The 21,294-nt window shown below is 47.9% G+C and overlaps 1 protein-coding gene across 1 annotated transcript in view; it reads right to left on the bottom strand.

Moving 5' to 3' along the window:
- Nucleotides 1-1,540: 1,540 nt before the first annotated feature.
- LOC126989089 (uncharacterized) overlaps nt 1,541-21,294 on the bottom strand; it is a gene marked incomplete at its 5' end in the record, with an annotated part of 29,938 nt that continues 10,184 nt past the window's right edge. Inside the window, 2 exons of the mRNA XM_050847666.1 lie at nt 1,541-2,225; nt 2,356-3,438. Coding sequence (XP_050703623.1) covers nt 1,541-2,225; nt 2,356-3,438 — 1,768 coding nt within the window. The remainder of the gene's footprint in view (nt 2,226-2,355; nt 3,439-21,294) is intronic.

Consider the following 21,294-nt stretch of genomic DNA (forward strand, 5'->3'; position numbering starts at 1 on the left):
AGAAGGAACGATAACTTCATGGTGCGGGGGTTTTGTGGCACAGACGGTGTTGCGTTGCGGTGAGTTGCGTTGAGTTGAGTTGCGTCGTGAATACAGCCGCGGTGAGTCGAGCTGAGGTGAGTTGCGCGATGAGGACAGCTGCGGTGAGTCGAGCTGAGGTGAGTTTTGCGGTGAGTTCAGCTGCGGTGAGTCGAGCTGAGGTGAGTTGCGCGTTGAGCTCAGCTGCGGTGAGTCGAGCTGAGGTGAGTTGCGCGATGAGGACAGCTGCGGTGAGTCGAGCTGAGGTGTTGAGCAGCGAGGAGTTTAGCAGCGAGTTGAGCAACTAGGGATTGAGCAGCTAGGGAGCAGCTAGGGGTTGAGCAGCGAGGGGCTGAGCAGCGAGGGGTTGAGCAGCGAGGGGTTGAGCAGCGAGGGGTTGAGCAGCGAGAGTTGGGCTGCGTGAGTTGAGCTGCGGGAGATGGGCTGCGTGGGTTGGGTGATTGGCTGGTTAAAATATCCTGGAAGGCTTGAATCGTCACTCCAAAATTGCAAACCACGTAGACGGGTCCTGAGCAGAATAGTGGTGCTCTGAAGGACACCGCTGTCGCAGAGGAAGAGTTGGCGTCATCAGTGTCATGGTGAAGTCGGGGGTTAGGGGAAGGAGTATCGGAAGACAAAGAATACGATGGAGAGATGTGATAAAGTGTGACATGAATATACTAGGAGTGTAATAAGATGATACAATGGATAGAAGCAGGTGGCGAATGATAACTCGAGCGGCCGACCCTGCAATACAGTGGGATTAAGGTCGTAAGAAGAAGAAGTGTCATGGTGAAGTCGAGCGGCGTGGAGCAGATGGGCAAAAGGCACTGGCGTAAACGGGCCAGGGGCCACGGCAATCCGTGAGAGCGTCGAGGGAACTGCGTGTGAAGGCGCTAGCTGTCTGCGTGCCAGGGGTATCGGCAGTCCGTGAGAACGTCGAAGGAACTGCGTGTGAATGCGCTAGTTGCCAGCGTGCCAGGGAGGAGGGCGGGGGACAAACCCTGAAGGTGGCAAATACGCCATAAGGGCGTAATGTTTCTCCTGACCTGGGGCTCAACCTCACGAACCCCGAGTGGAGGTGAAGTTTATTGACCCAGGAGAGGGCGGACGAATGAATCGGGCTTTCCGACTCAGGTCCACCACTCTGGGAGAGAGTGCCCTTAAAACGGCACCGGTTTTGAGCCACCTTGAACCATAGCAACACTGCAGGGTCACCAACTGTTGGTGCCGTTAGTGAGTGTTCTAAGCGCAAATTGGTTCACGGATAGAGAAAAGTCAATATCCGTCAGGGTTGTTTTATTTATTTAATTATTTTTTTTTGTAGAGGTTTATTGTGCAACTATACAATATGTGATGCCCGTGATTAGCATCCATTACATGTACATGCTCTGATACCTAATAATTCACGTAAACAACATTATATAGTTGGACAAAGCGGGCATCGGCCCGCCGCTGTCGGGGGTGTTCGGTGGCGGTGCAGGCTAGCGGCGTGGTGTTGTGGCAGCGCTGTCAGCGCGGCTCACGTCGCCCGGCTGTGCGGGGTGCGGGCGTTGGTCACCGTGGGGGGGGGTGCCGCCCGTAGCACCTCGAGGAGGACCTGTGACGGGGTGTGTCGGACCGTGAGGGCGGCCTTGGCTTCACACCGCCTCAGGGGCCGGCCGTCTCCTGCAGGATGGGCGGCAGCCGCTGGCGCTGGTCTGAGGCGCGCGGTGGCTGGGCAAGACAGTAGGTAGTGCACCAGGGGGCGGCGGGCGCGCTCTTCACAATGCTCGCATATCCGCCCATCGAAGCCGTCGTACAGCTCCTCCCTGGTGCAGTAGCCCAGTCTGAGGCGCTGCAGCAACGCGTCGTCTGCCCTGCGCTGCTGGTAGGCGGCGTCCAATTGGGTGTAGGCGGTGGCCGCAGCGTCCCAGGCTGCCTGTTTCTTTGTCCCCTCCAGTTCTCGGAGCTGCTGGTGGGCGTGGTGGACTGCTGCGTGTTTGGCCTGTGTCTTGGCCTGTTGCAGGCTCGGCCGCACAGGTGTGGTGACGGTGGGGCCTTTGGCTGCCCTCTTGGCGGCCTCGTCGGCGGCGTCGTTCCCTCTGACTCCCACATGGCTGGGGATCCAGTGGAGCCGCACCCGCCTGCCTTGCGCTGCAAGGCTTTGCAGGATGCCCAGGATGGCGGTGATGAGGCCCACGTTGTCCTTGGGGTGGCCTTGAAGCCTGCAGGGCCCCCCGGGAGTCTGTGTGGAGCACGACGGTGTCCCCTTGGCGATGCTGTGCGTGCTCGAGGGCGTGCAGGATTGCCACTAGCTATGTTTGGAGGGAGGAGCAGTGGTCTGATGTCCTCCACGCCCGCTGCCGTCCACCAGTGACGAAGGCGGCGCCCGTCCTCCCGCTGTCGGGGTCAACAGAGCCGTCAGTGTAGTACACCGCAGCGCCCCGCTCAGTGACCTGCGCCATGGCCATCAAGGCGTGCTGACGCAGCTCCGCGGTAGTGCACTGCGCCTTGCTGGCGGGCAGCTGTGTGGCAGTGAACACTGCTGCAGAGGGCTCCCAGGGGGCAGAAGGCCTGTAGGTGGGGTGCGGGCGGTCCGGCTCTCGCCACAGCCAGTTACCCGCGTGCCGGCTGGTGTTGGCAGCAATAGTGGTGCCGATTAGCCATCCGTTGTTGTGGAGGCACTCGACGCCCTGTGCCATGGCTAACCGGAGTCTTTCCGGCGCCACGCCCTCCGCGTCGCGCTGCAGCACTCTGGCCACCCGGCAGGCCATGATGCAGTCCACCCTGCAGGTGAGGGGCACCAGTCGGGTCTCATTCTGCATCACGCAGGCGCTGGTCCACCGCGGTGCTCCCAACATGGTCCTCATGGCGTTGTTCTGCACCACCTCCAGGCGCCGCTGCTGGTGCCGGGACAGGCCTACGAGGACAGGTGCGCTGTAGTCCACCAGTGAGCGCACCGCCCGCAGGTAGTACAGCCGGAGGACGGAAAAGGTGGCGCCCGCCCACGGCCGCGTCATGGCCCTCATGACGTTGAGCCGGGCCAGCGTCCTTTCTCTCAGGTAGGTGACCTGCTGTGTGAAGGACAGCTGCTGGTCTATCCACACCCCGAGGTACTGGAAGGAGGACGTCCAGGCCAGCCCGACTCCCTGGACGCGCAGCTGTGCGGCCGGCGTGGTGTCCCTGATGGCCATGGCCCGCGACTTCCCAGGGGAGATCTTGAGCCCCAGCTCCTCGCACTTGTCGGTGATGATGTCAAGTGCCTCCTGCGCCCTGGCGAGCTTGTTGCCCCTCCCGGTGACGACGAGGGCGAGGTCGTCGGCGTAGCTCAGAAGAGTGGTGCCCTCCCGGAAGGGCAGCGCCACCAGCTGCTCCATCAGGAGGTTGAACAGGCACGGGCTGAGTATGCCGCCCTGGGGGGTCCCGTTATCGAAGCCCCTGAAGGAGGATTTGAAGCCCTGAATGAAACTTGACCCTGGCCCGCCGCTGTTGGAGGTAGTCCTGTAGCCAGGCGAGTAGGCGTCCTCGGATCCCCTTTCTCATTGTTTTATTATAAAAAATGCACACAGGTCATTGACACAAGCGGAACATATAGGAAACGTGTTTGTGTGTATATGTGTTTATGTGGATGTTGTGTGGTGTAGATGACATATAAATGTTGGTGTGTGTAGTAAACAACATGAAGAAGAAGTGTATATCATGACGTGGACAGACAGTCGAAGATAAACGAGTGACAATAGAGATAACAATTAGGACGTACACAACAAACAAAGGAGACATGACAGAAAGCTGAACTGGCACAGGAGACAGGACGAACGAAAACACTAACACGAAGAAACAAGAGTCTGTGCTGTAGCACTCAATTTTCATTGGAGTCGCTGGTAAGTGCTTTATGCGGGGACTTGCCCGCTACATGTGTAACATCTTTTCCTTGGATCAGCTTTAAACACCTGAGTTTCATAAAGTTTCTACAACATTTTGAGGGTTAAAGGTTCCATGCATTTGTCTTATGCACGCAAACAGATGTTTAAGGCATTCTTGATTTAAATCACTGGAAAATATGTATTCATCTTTAAAACTCCCGGTCAGTGAGTAAGAAGACTAGCTTACACCTTTTTGAAACATTTATTGCCCTTTATGCAGTGGATTACTTATCCTCATCGTTGTCGTCACTCATAATTTTGTGCAGAACATTTATTTGGCCACATATATTAACTCCAATCGTAGTAAATGACTGATTGTCACCCAGACTATAAGACTGATGACGCCATCAAACCATTTGTCCACTAAATGTAGGACGTCAGCAGGTTTTTTTTATGCCCACTGAAAATTCTTTTTCCTCCAAGATATTTCATTGTGCTTGAACTTGTCTTTGACATTAACTTATTTTAAGCTTGCCCTTTAGCACTGGTAGGCTTTTATGATGAGGCCTGTTGGTCGGTCCCACCCCATTAGTTGCGTAGCCGAGTGCTTTATTGTGGCGCCCTTTTTGCATGGGCCATGCTGCTCTCCGGGTTGATTGGTGGTGATCAGGACAGCATGTGGGTAGTCTTAGACACCTCGACATACTGTAACATTATTGATTAGATTATCTTGGGTCATGATCTAGTGAGCTATTTCATCGAGTTGGCTCTGTGACCATACGCCATAGGTAATAATCCTCTAAAATATTCATGCATTCTGTGATTCTCCTCCTGTACCAGAAAGTGACGTCCAGTCTATATGCTGGAGATTAAAGTTCTCTAATATCAGGGATTCGCTGTCAGTTAGTGAGTGTCGCACAGCACTATACATTTCGATGTCATCATCGAGTGATTGTCCCGGACACCTGTAAATGAAGGATATATTTATTTTATATTTTCATTATTCACTTGCACGTACAAATGTTCAACCTGATTCTCCCCTGGAATCCTATCAGTGGGTTGCAAATAACTTTTGACATAAAGAGCGACGCCACTACTTCTGCGAGTGATGCAATCCATGTTGAAGAGTCTTGTAGCCATTTGTATGGTATTCTGAAATGATATAATTATTTGAGGTGTCAATGAAAGTTTCAGTTATAGTAATTACGTCGAAATTTTCTGGTGAAATAACTCATCTCAATTCGTCAATCATGTTTTTGAGGCTACGAGGATTGCAATTTACAATTTTTAGATTTTTAAATATAGGTGGAGTTACTGGAGGTTTTACGTAAGGCGTCAGGACTGACATCCATTTCCAGTTTTACACGAAGGTATGAGGAGACGCCTTCGAAAGCAGTTTTTTGATAGAAGATTACTCCCTATTTCGTTTAGTAGTCTTCCAAAACCAGCTCCTCCAACAGAGGACAGATGTAGACCATCCCTTCGGCATTGTCTACCCTGGTCGTAGAAATTATCCCAGGAGTTAAGAATCCTATGTCGAGTTCCCCGAAAGTTTCTTCAGTCAGTTATTAAAGCTTATAGTAAAACATTCGCAGCCGACAGACATCCTTGGAAGTATTCCTGGAATTATAATATTTGGGAATTTAGTCTTGAGCTGCTAGATAAGCCTAAGGTATTTATCCTGCAGGGCATTGGAGCCTGTCTTGCAGACGTCAACCTATCTTGCAGACGTCAACTTTATCTGCGTGTAGAAGAACAAAGAAAGTCATAAGAAGCCTCGGCGGAGACCTAGTCGAGGGTTGCTATGGTACCGTCTATTCCATTATCGGGGTAACAACAGCTGAGCCTTCGTCGAGTGATTCTACCGCATAATTCCATCACCTGGCGGCTAATCATAGAATCTCCAATCAGGACAAAGTTATGCAAGTCTATTGAAGCAATTAGTGCGACGAGATGACAAACGACAGTCGGGCATGTTTAAGGGTTAACAGAAACGCAATAACTGAGGACAATGGCCTGCGAGGCGTGGGGTGCGTGTGCGCGGGTGCGACGTGGGACTAGCGAGTTATCCGCTTGGGATATTGTTCCCACATACCACCTACATAGATGTCCACTCCAAAAATCAGCCTCCTAGGCCGCTCCATTAGGGCTCCACAACACTCGATAGTAGGTGACGCATCATGTGTTTCGCTGGTCTCTCGATTACTTTTTTTCTTATCGACGCATCTCATCGACGTACAGGGCATATATTTTTTCATCATTCCCTCTCTGACTTCAGTATGCCTTCATAAGAATAATGTTTTCTATGTCCTTTCTGACCTTCATACTCAGTCTTTATGGACCCGATGGAGTGCCTCCAACTGGGCTTATAAACTGTGCTTTCGTGCTGTCACCCTACGTGGAGAAATAATTTCTTATCTGCCTATCAACACCTTTCTTTCCTTCCTGTTGGAAGTATGCCTGCATACAACCTGTGCCTAAAAAAGTGTTGACAGTCTAATACTCCAAACTACAGTCTTGTAGCTGTACTTTCTTATCTTTCCAAAGCTTTACCATGAGCTTTTGACAGAGTCTTAGACAAATCTTTGCAACTGGAAACTTCATATCTCATCTCTTACTAAATCAGCTTCATCGAGGCTGGGCGTTCTGTACCGTCTCCGACAGTTCTTCTCCCCTGCACAGTTGCTGTCCATATACAGGGGCCTTGTCCGCCCTCGTATGGAGTATGCATCTCATGTGTGGGGGGGCTCCACTCACACAGCTCTTCTGGACAGAGTGGAGGCTAAGGCTCTTCGTCTCATCAGCTCTCCTCCTCATACTGATAGTCTTCTACCTCTTAAATTCCGCCGCAATGTTGCCTCTCTTTCTATCTTCTATCGATATTTCCACGCTGACTGCTCTTCTGAACTTGCTAACTGCATGCCTCCCCCTCCGCAGCCCCGCTGCACTCGACTTTCTACTCATGCTCATCCCTATACTGTCCAAACCCCTTATGCAAGAGTTAACCAGCATCTTCACTCTTTCATCCCTCACGCTGGTAAACTCTGGAACAATCTTCCTTCATCTGTATTTCCTCCTGCCTACGACTTGAACTCTTTCAAGAGGAGGGTATCAGGACACCTCTCCTCCCGTATTTGATCTTCCTTTCGGCCACCTCTTTTGTTTCTTTTTTAGGAGCAGCGAGTAGCGGGCTTTTTTTTTATTATTGTTTTCTTTTTTTGTGTGCCCTTGAGCTGCCTCCTTTGTTGTAAAAAAATAAATAAATTATAAAGTACTCTCCTACGGATTATATCCCTCTCTCTGTACTTCTATCTTCAGTTTCCTGTACGGCCGTTCTATCTCTGCTGTCGTAGATGGCCATTGTTCTTCTCCAAAACCTATCAACAATGGTGTCCCCCAGGACTCTGTTCTATCTCCCACTCTCTGTTATTCATTAATGATCTTTTCTAAAGAAACTGTCCTATTCACTTGAATGCCGATGACTCTACTCTGCATTATTCGACATCATTTTACAGAAGACTCTCTCAGCAAGAATTACAAGGCTCAAGACTGCAGAACGCTTAAACCTCACACCTTACTATAATTTCCGATTGGGGAAGAAGGAACTTGGAGTTTTTCAATGACTCAGAAACTCAATATCTCCACCTGTCAACTCGACACAATCTTCCAAACACCTGTCCCCGATTCTTCGATTAGGGGGGGGGGGGTTGTGAAATCTCAAATCACATGTTAAATTCCTTCTGTTCTAAGTGTATCTCCTCACTTATTTATGGGCCGATTTCTTTATTTTAAAAAGCATTGTAATCAGGAAGGATGGGAGATTCAAGGCTACTCTCTTTTGGTTTTATAAAATAGTAAAATTATTTTTAAAGTTCGATGAAATAATACAATTTTTTTTTATATATAAATATTTCTCAAAAATTAGAATCAACTTCAAACAATAGTTTCGAGAGTAGCCTTTATTCCTTACACATGCTTTCATAAGCTGCAGTGAAATATATATGTATAACAAGAAGTGCAAAGGAGGAGATATTTTTTAAAGTGCAAAATCATGGTGTTGAGATATCAAGCGATGAAGTTTAAATATTTTTTTAATTTTACCTATTCCACCGAGGGACTTGATATCCACAGGATATATACATCAGGATATGAAGAAAAAAGCAGATATGGTTTCCCTTACATAATTTCATTGTGTAAACAGGCTGCTTTGTTTACCCAAGGTTACGTCATTTTTACAGGGTCATAGTCCATGTACTCGAATTTTACCATATTTCACCATATTTAAGTGTTCTGCTGTGTAAAATCATTAAAATATAATGTAAAAAGACATTTGAGGCGGATACATAGAGTATTTTGTTGTCTTTATGAAAAAAAAAATATTGTTATGGATAAATATAAAAATATAATAGTGAGTGCTAAAATTTTACATTTTTTTAGCCAGTGATGAGCGAGAACCTAAGAGTTTCATGACTGACCAAGGAAAATAAATCCTATAATCAAAAAGGGGAGAAAACATGGATTGTAGCCCGTAGCGCCGCGCGGAAACTCATTGCAGCACGTTGCATTGCATGTTGCATACCACTGTATTATTTTTTCATCAGATTCTTTCATATACCAAAAGAAAGATAAACATTCACAGAATTTTATAAGCAAAAAATAACAAAAATGATTTTTTTCAGGCATATTTCTCCTACTCATCCCCCCTCTGACTCCTTTATACCTGTTGTTAAGATTCTTAAAAATGATGTTTTCTATGTCCTCTCTTGCCTCAACTCTCAGAAGGCTTATGGACCTGAGGGAGTGCCTCCTATTGTCCTTTTAAACTGTGCTTCCGTGCTGACACCCTGCCTGGTCAAACACATTTGTCTCTGCCTATCAACATTTATCTTTCCTTCCTGCTGGAAGTATGCCTTCATACAGCCCGTGCCTAAGAAGGGTGACCGTTCCAATCCCTCAAACTACCGCCCTATAGCTTAACTCTCCTGTCTATATAAAGCTTTTGAATCAATCCTTAACCGGAAGATTCAAAAACACGTTTCCACTTCTGACCTTCTATGTGACCGCCAGTATGGGTTCCGCAAGGGGTGTTCTACTGTCGATCATCTTACTCTCTTAACTGACTCTAGGTCATCCTCTTTTAGCCATTTCGGTGAAACTTTCTCAGTTGCGCTTTCAATAAAGTCTGGCACAATTCTTTGCTTTTTAAACTGCCCTCTTACGGTTTCTATCTTTCTCTCTGTTCCCTTATCTCCAGTTTCCTTTCCGACCGTTCTATCTTTGCTGTGGTAGACGGTCTCTGTTCTTCCCCTAAAGCTATCAACAGTGGTGTTCCACAGGGCTCTGTCCCATCATCCACTCTTTTCGTGTCATTAATCAATTATCTTCTTTTTAACTGACTCTTGGTCATCCTCTCTTAGCCAGTTTCGGTGAAACTTTCTCAGTTGCGCTAGACATATCGAAAGCTTTCGATAGAGTCTAGCACAACTCTTTGCTTTCTAAACTGCCCTCTTACGATTTCTATCCTTCTCTCTGTACCTTTATCTCTAGTTTCCTTTCCGGCCGTTCTATCTCTGCGGTGGTAGACGGTCACTGTTCTTCCCCTAGACCTATCAACAGTGGTGTTCCACAGGACTCTGTCCCATCATCCACTCTCTTCGTGTTATTCATCAATGATCTTTCTAAAACAAACTGTCCTATCCACTCATACGCTGACGACTCCACTCTGCATTATTCAACTTCTTTCAATAGAAGACCCTCTCAACAAGAATTACAAGACTCCAGACTGGAGGCTGCAGAACGCTTAACCTAAGATCATGCTATCATTTTCGATTGGGGTTAAAGGAACCTTGTGTCCTTCAATGCCTCAAAAACCCAATTTTTTCACCTATCAACTCGACACAATCTTCCAAACACCTATCCCCTATTCTTCAATAACAGTCAGCTGTCACCTTCTTCAACACTAAATATCCTCGGTCTATCCTTAACTTAAAATCTTAACTGGAAACTTCTCATCTCTTCTCTCATTAATTAAATCAGCTTCCTCGAGGTTGGGCGTTCTGCATCGTCTCTGCCAGTTCTTTCTTCCCCGCACAGTTGCTATCCATATACAGGGACCATGTCCGCCCTCGTATGGAGTATGCATCTCATGTGTGTGTGGGCTCCACTCACACAGCTCTCTTGGACAGAGTGGAGTCTAAGACTCTTCGTTTCATCAGCTCTCCTACTCTTACTGGTAGTCTTCTACCTCTTAAATTCCGCCGCCATGTTGCCTCTCTTTCTATCTTCTATCGATATTTTCACCCTGACTGCTCTTCTGAACTTGCTAACTGCTTGCCTCCCCCCTCCCGCGGCCTCGCCGCACGCGACTTTCTACTCAAGCTCATCCCTTTACTGTCCAAATCCCTTACGTACGAGTTAACCAGCGTCTTCACTCTTTCATCCCTCGCGCAGGTAAACTCTGGAACAATCTTCCATCATCCGTATTTCCTCCTGCCTACGACTTGAACTCTTTCAAGATGAGGGTATCAGGGGCCTCTGAGCGCTTTATGTGGAAGCAGCAAATAGCGGGCTTTTTTTTCATTACTGTTTTCTTTTTTTGCCCTTGAGCTGTTTCCTCTGCTGTAAAAAAAAATAGCCATCAACGATTGAACTGTTCTCTGATAAATAGGATAAATTCAGTAAAGGGCGTTTTCGTGGTGATCTTTTTTCCTTTCAAGTGACTCTTGGTAATCCTGTATTGACCGTTTCGGTGAAACCTTTGCTGTTGCCTTAGACATCTCGAAAGCTTTTGACAGAGACTGATACAAATATTTGCTTTCTAAACTATCCTCCTACGGTTTCTCTCTCTCTCTCTCTCTCTCTCTCTCTCTCTCTCTCTCTCTCTCTCTCTTTTAACTCCAGTTTACTCTCAGGCCGATCTATCTCTGCTGTGGTAGACGGGCACTATTCTACCCCTACACCTATAAATAGTGGCGTTCCACACAATACTTTGTTCTATCTCTCACTTTCTTCTTATTGTTCACTAATGATCTTTTCTCCAGAAAAAAACTTTTATCCAACCCTACGTCGACAATACTACTCTGTACTACGCAACGTCTAGTAACACAAGAAATTCTCAACAATATACTGCAGGACTCAAGGCTGGACGCTGCAGAACTCTTAAACCCTCACCTGACTAGCATTTCTGAGGGGGCAGGAGGAACTTGTTGTCCTGCAATGCCTCAAAGACTCTATTTCTCCACCTGTCAACTGAACATTACCTTCCAAACATCTACCCCTTTTCTTCGATAATATTCAGTCTTGCCTTTCTTTTTCACAAGACATTCTCGATTTTTCTTTACTTCAAAATCTCAACTGGAAACTTAATATCTCGTCTTTCGCTAAATCGGCTTCCTCGAGGTTAGGCGTTCTGTATCGTCTCCGCCAGTTCCATTTCCTTTCCCAGATGCTATCTCTACAAGAGGAACTTGTCTGTCTTCGTATGGAGTATGAATATCATGTGTGTCGGGTTTCCACTCCCCCCCTCGCCCCCACACACACACACTTTTGACAGAGTTAAAGCCTTTTAGTCTCATCAACTTTCCTCCTCCTTCTGACTGTCTTCTATCTCTTAGACTCCGCTACAGTGTTGCCGCTCTTTTTATCTCTTATCGATATTTTCATGCTGACTACTTTTCTGAACTTGCTAACTGCCTGCCTTCATCCCTCCTGCTGATCCGCTGCACACGACTTTCTACTGTCGCTTATCTCTATAGTAACAAAATCCCTTATGCAAGAGTTAACCAGCATCTTCATTCTTTCATCCCTTTCGCTGGTAAGCTCTGCAACAGCCTTCCTTTGTCTATCTTTTCTCCTGATTACGACTTGAACTTTTTCAAGAGGGTAGCAAGAAGATATCCCTTCAGATGACTCTGACTTTTCTATTCCGAAATCTTCAACCGAACACTGTATGCGGGAGCAGTGTCATTGCGAGTTTTTGCGTGCCTGGCTACGACTCCGTGGGCCCGGGTTCGAATCCCGGCCCGGGCAGTCGGCGTGCAGCTCACCCAGCTGTTCATCCTCCCTCTCTGATTGGTCGATAAATGGGTACCTGGGAAAACCTGGGAAAGGTAAGCTGTGGCAATCCCGTACTTCACATTGGCCCTTGTCCCGGGTTTTACTCAACAGTCTTAAAGGGCCGACAGTTCGGAGATGAGCACCGCAGCCACGCGCAGCTATAGTGTATGAACCAAACTTCACCTTACTTTTTTTTTTGCTTCCTTGAGCCACCACCTTTTCTGTGAAACACACACACACACACACACACACAACACACACACACACACACACACACACACACACACACACACACACACACACACACACACACACACACACACACACACACACACACACACACAGACACACATAATGGCACATAGAGACGCAAGGAGACAGGTAAACTTTATACCTCCCCTTACCCGCAAGCTATACTCGTACTTTGGTCATGCATAAAAAGGATATATTTTTGGATGCTAACGTGTGTGTGTGCTTGCTTGTTTATTTGTTTGTTTGTTTGTTTGTTTATGTGTGTGTGTGTGTGTGTGTGTGTGTGTGTGTGTGTGTGTGTGTGTGTGTGTGTGTGTGTGTGTGTGTGTGTGTGATATGTATGAAAGTATTTTTTATATAAACACTGGCAGGGCAAGGGACGAGGGTGAAAGAGAAAGATTCAGTAAAAGTTGAAAATTCAAGAGGAACTACAGTTTTGAAAGTGTCCTTCCATCTTTCTCTTTCTCGCTGCGTGTGTGTATGTATGTTTGTATGTATATATGCCTGTATGTAGGAGCATTTTGGGGGAGAAAATAAGGTCACATATATACAGCCCCTCTATACCACACAAAGCAGTAACTTGTCTTAAATCAAATGAATATAAGTAATGCCCATATACATATAGGTATGATTATGCTTTGCGTCATAGGCTATAAATATTAGTTATATATAGGTTTTATGTCACAGAGAAGACATTAGCATGACATACAGGAATATTTTTATACGTCAGTCAATATTTTCCTGAAGTGCTGTTTAAATGAATGTATGTATGTGTGTATGTGTGTATGTATGTATGTGCAAATGTATGCCTGTATGCTCTATGTATGCATATGCGCACTTATGTACTGTATATATGCGTAAAAGAGCGTTCTTTTTTAATAAACATTCTCTTTATGAGATGTAAGGAAGTATGTATGTAGATATATACATAGTGCCAATATAAGAGGACTACATGGTGAAAAAAAACAAGCATCATAACATAAACAACGTAAAAAAACACTGACCGTCCCCCGCCCATCGCTTTCAGTCATCAGGTACAGCGTGGGGAGAGGCTGACTCACCAACCCATTCACGTCCTCCTCTCCTGCCCTGCCGCCCACCTGCTGGGGAGGAGAGCAAGGGCGATGAAGGATGGGATGCGCGCGGGAACACATCCATGGGTGGCTGAGGGGAGAGGAAAGTCCACTAGGGGAAGGGGAGAAGGAGAGGGGAGATGGGAAATACTTCTGCCATCCCGGGAGAAGTGGATATAAAACACAAGACGAGACTTTAATGCTGAGGAATTCATGAAGGAAAGGGAGGAAAGAAAGGAAAGGAAGGAAGGAAAGAAGGAAGGTGGAAGAGGAGGCTCAATGACGAGGGACATTATGGAAAAGTGGTCTTAAGGCACAGACGTCTACTGCCACGCAAAGATTGGATGGCTAGATAGATATATTGATAGATTGGTGAAAGAATGCCTGGAAGGTTGGAGAGATGGTTGAGCGGATGGGTGGATAGAGGGGTGAATGGTTGGACAGAGGGATGGATGGAAGCATGATTAGATAGATGGGTTAAGGGAAAATTGATGGGCGAAATGATGGATGGATAGATTGACAGATGGATGAACAGCACTGAACGAATAGATGAAAGGATGACAGGATGGGTAAATTCTCACATGAATGAATGGATAGGAATGAATGTGTGTATTTTTATAAAAAAAAATTGCAGCAAAGGAGACAGATCAAGGGGCTTAAAAAAAGAGAGAAAAAAAAGCCAGCTACTTACTGCCCCTAAAAAGATTGGAGAGGAGTGGCCGAAAGAGAAGTCAATTTCGGGAGGAGAGGTGTCCTGATACCCTCCTCTTGAAAGAGTTCAAGTCGTAGGCAGGAGGAAATACAGATGAAGAAAGATTGTTCCAGAGTTTACCAGCGTGAGGGATGAAAGAGTGAAAATGCTGGTTAACTTTTGCATAAGGGGTTTGTACAGGATAGGGATGAGCTTGAGTAGAAAGTCGCGTGTGGCGAGGGCGCGGGAGGGGGGGAGGCATGCAGTTAGCAAGTGCCGATAGAAGATAGAAAGAGAATAGAAAGAAAATCGAAAGCCGCGCGTATTTGCCCACTTGGCGACTCTATTAATAGTCAATTGCAGTTTTCGTTCAATCAACGACATCCTTGCCGCAGAAAACGAAATGGATAAATCGTCTACATATAAGGAGCTATGAACTCCATCAGGCAGGACACCAACGACTCCATTAATAGCCACAGCAAATAGCGTAACACTGAGAATACTTCCCTGTGGTACACCATCCTCAAGTGGACAAACCTCGGAAAGAGTACTCCCCACTCTAACCCGTAAAAGACGATGAGATAAAAACTCCTGAATAAAAACAGGGAGACGGCCACGAAGACTAAACTCAAACAGGTTAAGTAAAATTCCATGACACCAAGCGGTGTCATAGGCCTTCTCCAGATCAAAAAACACGGTCACCTGGTGGTGATTATTGGCAAACGCCTCACAAACTGAGGACTCCAAGGATAAAAGAGCATCCGAAGTGGAGCGCATCTTTCGGAAACCATATTACACCGGGGTCAATAAATTCCGGCTCTCCAAGTACCACATAAGCCTGACATTCACCATCTTCTCCATCACTTTACAAATGCAGGATGTTAAAGAAATAGGACGATAGTTAGTTGTTTGGAGATGATCTTTCCCAGGCTTCAGAATGGGAAGAATTACAGCCACACTCCACAGAGATGGAAAATCACCGGTACGCCAAATGATATTGTAAAGATCCAATAAAAATGTAAAACCACAGTCAGACATGTGGCGTAAGAAAGCATAAGGGATGTCGTCTGGACCTGGCGAGGAATCATGACACTGGGATAAAGCCGTCTTCAACTCGGAGAGAGAAAATGGGATATTATAAGATTCCCCTCCGGTGGAAGCGAAGTTAACGCCGAGTGATTCCAAATCCCGGCGATGACGAGCCACTGGTGCAGTAGGATCTTTCCTAGAGACACTGGCAAAGTGCTTGGCGAATAGGTCAGCAACAGTCTTAGGGTCCGCCACCGTTTCCCCTGCATGCGATAACACTGGAGGGGGAGGGGGGGAAAACTTCCCAGAGATCTTACGAACTCTGTTAAAGACTTCTGTGAGTGTAGTTCTGGTAGTGATGGAAGAGACATAAGCCTTCCAAAAAATTCGTTGAGCCTCCTTGAAAGTGCGTCGTGCTCGAGCACGCGCTCGCCGAAAAGCATCCAAACACTGGGGGTCCCCACGGTGACGACGAAGTCGAGAGAATGCAGCACGCTTCTCTTGCACAGCAGTAGTGCAAGCAGCGTTCCACCAGGGAACAGGACGTTTAGGGAACTGGCCAGACGTCCTGGGGACGGACTGAAGGGCTGCAGAATGTAAGGCATCAGTGAAATAGGATGCAGCCTCGTCAGAAATTCCAAAGTCAGCCAACGGACGAAGAGAGGAGCTAAGTTCCGTAAAACGCTGCCAGTCTGCTTTATCTAGACGCCAGCGAGAAAGGCGTGACTGTGGAACGGAATCAATGCGTTCCAATAAAATTGGAAAGTGGTCACTGCCATACAAGTCCGGTAAGAACCGCCGACGAAAATCAGGAAGAGAATTAGAAGTGCAACGTGAAAGATCTATAGAGGTAAAAGTACCAGTCTGGCTATGAAAATGTGTCACCTCCCCAGAGTTTAAAATTTATAATCCCTGATCCTCAATAAAAGAAGCAACTAAAAGTCCGCGTGGTTTGGTAGCACCATCATCCCACAACGGATGGTGACCGTTAAAATCCCCTAATAAAAGTAAAGGCGAGGAAAGTTCCTGCACCAGGTCGTCAAGATCGTGTCTGTCAACGGGAACACCGGGAGGGAGATAAAGGCTACATAATGTATAAAATTTGCCCAAATAAACCTTAACAGCAACAGACTGCAACGTTGAGTGAAGCTGTAATGGGACATAAGGGATATCACAGCGAACGAATATGGCGGTGCCACCATGGTGGCCCTGTCCAGGATAAAAGGGGACTGTAAACGGCATGATACCCAGGAGGACTAGAGTGAGTGTAGTCTCCGAGCATTGTCTCCTGTAAACAAAGGCAAGCAGGAGAAAACCAAGATATCAATGCTCGGAGTTCCTCCCACGAGGCTCGTAGGCCTCTACAATTCCACTGTAGGAGTAGGAAGATGTCTATTTTCGAGTGCGCTCCAGGCGAGCCCCTGAAAGAGACTGCCTTTTACCCACCTGATTCGGTACGGTAATACGACGAGAAGAGGAGACTGGGACCCGAGAGAAGCCGGGTCGAGGGACCTCGAGCTTTCTCCCAACAAAGGAACCTGCGCCCCCTCCGGACGCCGCACTACTAGAGCCAGACCGCACACCACTCCCCGAAGCTACATGCTCGCGGGGAGGATTCCCAACACTATATCCAAGGGATTCCTCAGTTTCCATATCCCGATCAGGAAAACCACTAGAAGCAACAGGAACTGGAACAGAGGGGGTCTCAGCAGGCTCAATATGAGCCTCCGCATCTTCCTCCATAGGCCTATTCTGAGAGACCCCAGAATCATGTATACCTACAGTAATCTTAGTTGGCGGAACAGATTCAAATGAATCTGTAGAACCGCGATGTCGCTTCTTCATACCTCTGGCGGACTTCGGCGAAGCAATGTGAGGTGCATATATATCAACATGCATCACCTGGGACGAGGCCGTAGAAGCTCCATCATAACCTGGGGGTGACTCGACAGAATCACAGGACAAAAGGGAAAATCTATTATGGGACATAATAGCAGTAGCTTCAAAGGGTCGGGAGGAAACCGTAGAGGACACCTGAGCAGCGGGCTGGGCAGAAGAGCGAGTGCCTAGCGATGAGGTGTACGTCTTTGCTCCAGTACCGGCCTTCTGGCAGTAGAGGAGTTCACGGCGCGCACTACCAAGGCTGATAAACTGACTATTTGCAAGTTGCAAAATATCCTGTTCCAGGCGATATCATGGGCAGTCTTTTTTTTTTTTTTTTTTTTTTTTTACAACAAAGGAGGCAGCTCAAGGGCACACAAAAAAAGAAAACAATAATAAAAAAAGCCCCGCGACTCGCTGCTCCTAAAGTAAAACAAAAGAGGTGGCCGAAAGGAAGATTAAATACAGGAGGTGTCTTGATACCCTCCTCTTGAAAGAGTTCAAGTCGTAGGCAGGAGGAAATACAGATGGAGGAAGATTGTTCCAGAGTTTACCAGCGTGAGGGAAGAAAGAGTGAAGATGCTGGTTAACTCTTGCATAAGGGGTTTGGACAGTATAGGGATGAGCATGAGTAGAAAGTCGAGTGCAGCGGGGCCGCGGGAGGGGGGGAGGCATGCAGTAAGCAAGTTCAGAAGAGCAGTCAGCGTGGAAATATCGATAGAAGATAGAAAGAGAGGCAACATTGCGGCGGAATTTAAGAGGTAGAAGACTATCAGTATGAGGAGGAGAGCTGATGACGAAGAGCCTTAGTCTCCACTCTGTCCAGAAGAGCTGTGAGTGGAGCCCCCACACATGAGAGGCAGACTCCATACGAGGGCGGACAAGGCCCCTGTATATGGACAGCAACTGTTCAGGGGAGAAGAACTGGCGGAGACGGTACAGAACGCCCAGCCTCGAGGAAGCTGATTTAGTAAGAGATGAGATATGAAGTTTCCAGTTGAGATTTTGAGTTAAGGATAGACCGAGGATGTTTAGTGTTGAGGAAGGTGATAGCTGGGTGTTGTCAAAGAATAGGGGATAGTTGTTTGGAAGATTGTGTCGAGTGGATAGGTGGAGAAACTGTGTTTTTGAGGCGTTGAAGGACACCAGGTTCTTCTTGCCCCAATCGGAAATAATAGTAAGGTCTGAGGCTAAGCGTTCTGCAGCCTCCAGCCTTGAGTCGTTAAGTTCCTGAAGGGTGGGTCTTCTATTATAAGAAGTTGAGTAATGCAGAGTGGAATCATCGGCGTAGGAATGGATAGGACAGTTCGTTTTGTAAAGAAGATCATCAATGAACAACAGAAAAAGAGTGGGAGATAGGACAGAACCCTGTGGGACACTACTGTTAATAGATTTAGGGGAAGAACAGTGACCGTCTACCACGGCAGAAATAGAACGGTCAGAAAGGAAACTGGAGATAAAGGTACAGAGAGAAGGATAGAAACCGTAGGAGGGTAGTTTAGAAAGCAAAGATTTGTGCCAGACCCTATCAAAAGCTTTTGATATGTCCAGCGCAATAGCAAAAGTTTCACCGAAACGGCTAAGAGAGGATGACCAAGAGTCAGTTAAGAAGGCTAGGAGATCACCAGTAGAACGCCCCTTGCGGAACCCATACTGGCGATCAGATAGAAGGTGAGAAGTGGAAAGGTAAGCATCCTGGCAACAGAAGCAATAAGCAGCTGACTCACATTCCGCCGTGGAGTGCGAGCCTAATGCAGAACAATTACCACACCGAGAAGGCTCAGTGCAGTATTTCTTACCATGACCATACCCGTAACATGAAAAACACTGAAGAGGGCGGTCAACAAAAGGCTTTACCCGAAGATGGAGAGGGCCAATACTGACACGGTCAGGGAGGGTAGAACCAAAAAAGGTGAGAAGTATCATGTTAGCTGAACCCTTTATCTTGGACACCTTATGAACAGAACTAGGGCACATCCCAAGTATTTCCTCCTCAGAGAACTCATAGAGGTCATGATTATATATACTGCCTTTACTATAATTGAAGGTATGGTGTGCTTTGACCGTTTCAAACATGTTGTCAGCAGGGCATTGTAGATGTTGCAGCATTTTAGCTTGAGTAATATCTTTAGCCCTGACTAACACTCCCTTCCCATACTTTTTCAGATTCCCCTCAGGAATCGTGCCAATTTCTTTGGCGAGGTACCTAGCAGCATGGATGAAGTTGCCACGCCCATTCCTATAGTATGCAACAAACCAACGAGGGGGAGGGACCTGGCTGTCCCTGGGAGTTGGCTCTAACAAAGCGTCTTCGAAGAGGTTCGGGACATAGTCCATGTCACTGTCAGAAATATTGGAAGAGCGGAGAAGTTTCGCTTGAAATCCAGCACCTGCGATAGGCAGAGTCGCAACAGCATCACACGCCGCCTGGGCTTCAGCGCTGGAAGCAAAGGTCACATAGCATCTGTTTGACTTGAAGTCTCCATCATACATGAGACGGATACGAAGGACTGTGCCAAATGGCTTGAGTAAGGAGTGCAAGGCACGGTAGGAAAACGATGGATCGATATTCACCATCTGAAGTGTGTCCAGCTTGGAAGAGGGACGCACATCAGAGTTACCCCCAGAATGGGAGGCAGCCTTGTCAGACACACGTGGACTTTTGTGTCGCACGGACTTGTTTTGGTCAGCCCCTCTAGGAGGTAGGGACTTTCCAGCGGCACCACCAGGAACGGTGAAAGGCTCCAAGGTGGCGACGAGAGAGGGCCGTGTAGGGGTAATCGGGGACAGGCGAACGTCAGGGAGAGAGGCAGGCCGAGGCAAGGGAAACTTACCCATACACAGGGGAGGTGTTTCACTCCCCCACACCCCCACCCACCACGGAGCCAAACAAGGGGAGGCTGAATGTTGGGGCCAAACCGCACCCAACAGCCCCAGGGGTAATGGGGAAGTATACGCATCCACTGCCAGGCGTTTAACGGCGGCCGCGGGACCGTTGCGACCACCCACCCGGCAATGACCACTTGACCCTAGCCATCGCATGACCAGCCGATTGATTCAGTGGGGCCACACTGAACCTCCCGTCTTACCCCAACCTTCCCACCAAAGGAGCGTGTTGTTCACCGAGGGGAACTACACCCTGCTCCGCGATGGACTCAACCCCTAGATGAGAGGGCACGGGAAGTATACGGGACGCCACGCACGGCAAACACGTGGGGAGACAGTAGCCCTGCCCTGGGTGGTAATAGGGCAGGGCGGGCGAAGGCAACATCACCAGTAGGCCTCCTCTACCGGCGATGAGGGGGGAGCACTTGGTCCACGAGGCCAACGGACATCGAGCCCTATCGAAGTGGGCAAGCCACCACGGTAGCTGGTGCCGCCGACCTCGCTTCAAGCCCCGTCACCACGGCAAGGTGACTCCCCTTCGACGGGGAAAGTGTTGTCGAAGAACAGGGGATAGATGTTTGGAACATTATGTCGAGTTGATAGGTGGAGAAATTGAGTTTTTGAGGCATTGAAGGACACAAGGTTCCTTTTGCCCCAGTCGGAAATGATAGCAAGGTCTGAGGTTAAGCGTTCTGCAGCCTCCAGTCTGGAGTCATGTAATTCTTGTTGAGAGGGTCTTCTACTGAAAGAAGTTGAGTAATGCAGAGTGGAGTCATCAGCGTATGAGTAGATAGGACAGTTTGTTATGGAAAGAAGATCATTGATGAATAATAGTGTTACGCCACCCCCTACCACACGCCATCCACGGGCAGGCAGGCGGCGTGATCCCCTAGAACAACCACACGGGCACCAGTCACTCACAGCGGCCCACACCGAACACCGAGGGGAGGGGGAACGAGGCAAGGCACAAAGGATACACGTTCAACACTAATTTCTAGTTTAATGACAGGTTCCTCACACAGTACAGCAACTCTCAAGGGCACAGAACAGTTAATCAGGCACAGTGCAGGGGCACGGCAGACACGCACACCGGATGCACACAGCTCGCGAGCGGAGCACTCAGCTGAACACTCTCCAAGCCCAGACACGCGTCTTCTCCACCACCCCTTAGCGCCTCTCGCTCGCAACTCCCCACTGCCGACTCCCCACCTCCTGGCCGGCGGCCGGTGGCCCCGGGCTCCCCTCTGTCTCTCTTGTCCCAAGAAGTAGAGTTGCACCATGCTGAGCTAACATTGCATCATGCTGCAATTTCATCACATTACACATACAATCATTGACATACAGCACATTCGTAACAATAGGAAGAGAGTGGGTGATAGAACAGAGCCCTGTGGAACACCACTGTTGATAGGTTTAGGGGAAGAACAGTGACCGTCTACCACTGCAGAGATAGAACGGCCAGAAAGGAAACTGGAGATAAAGGAACAGAGATAAGGATAGAACCCGAAAGAGGGCAGTTTAGAAAGCAAAGACTTGTGCCAGACTCTATCGAAAGCTTTCGATA

This window comes from Eriocheir sinensis, unplaced genomic scaffold (assembly GCF_024679095.1).
Source record: "Eriocheir sinensis breed Jianghai 21 unplaced genomic scaffold, ASM2467909v1 Scaffold1048, whole genome shotgun sequence".
Classification (NCBI taxonomy): Eukaryota; Metazoa; Arthropoda; class Malacostraca; order Decapoda; family Varunidae; genus Eriocheir; species Eriocheir sinensis.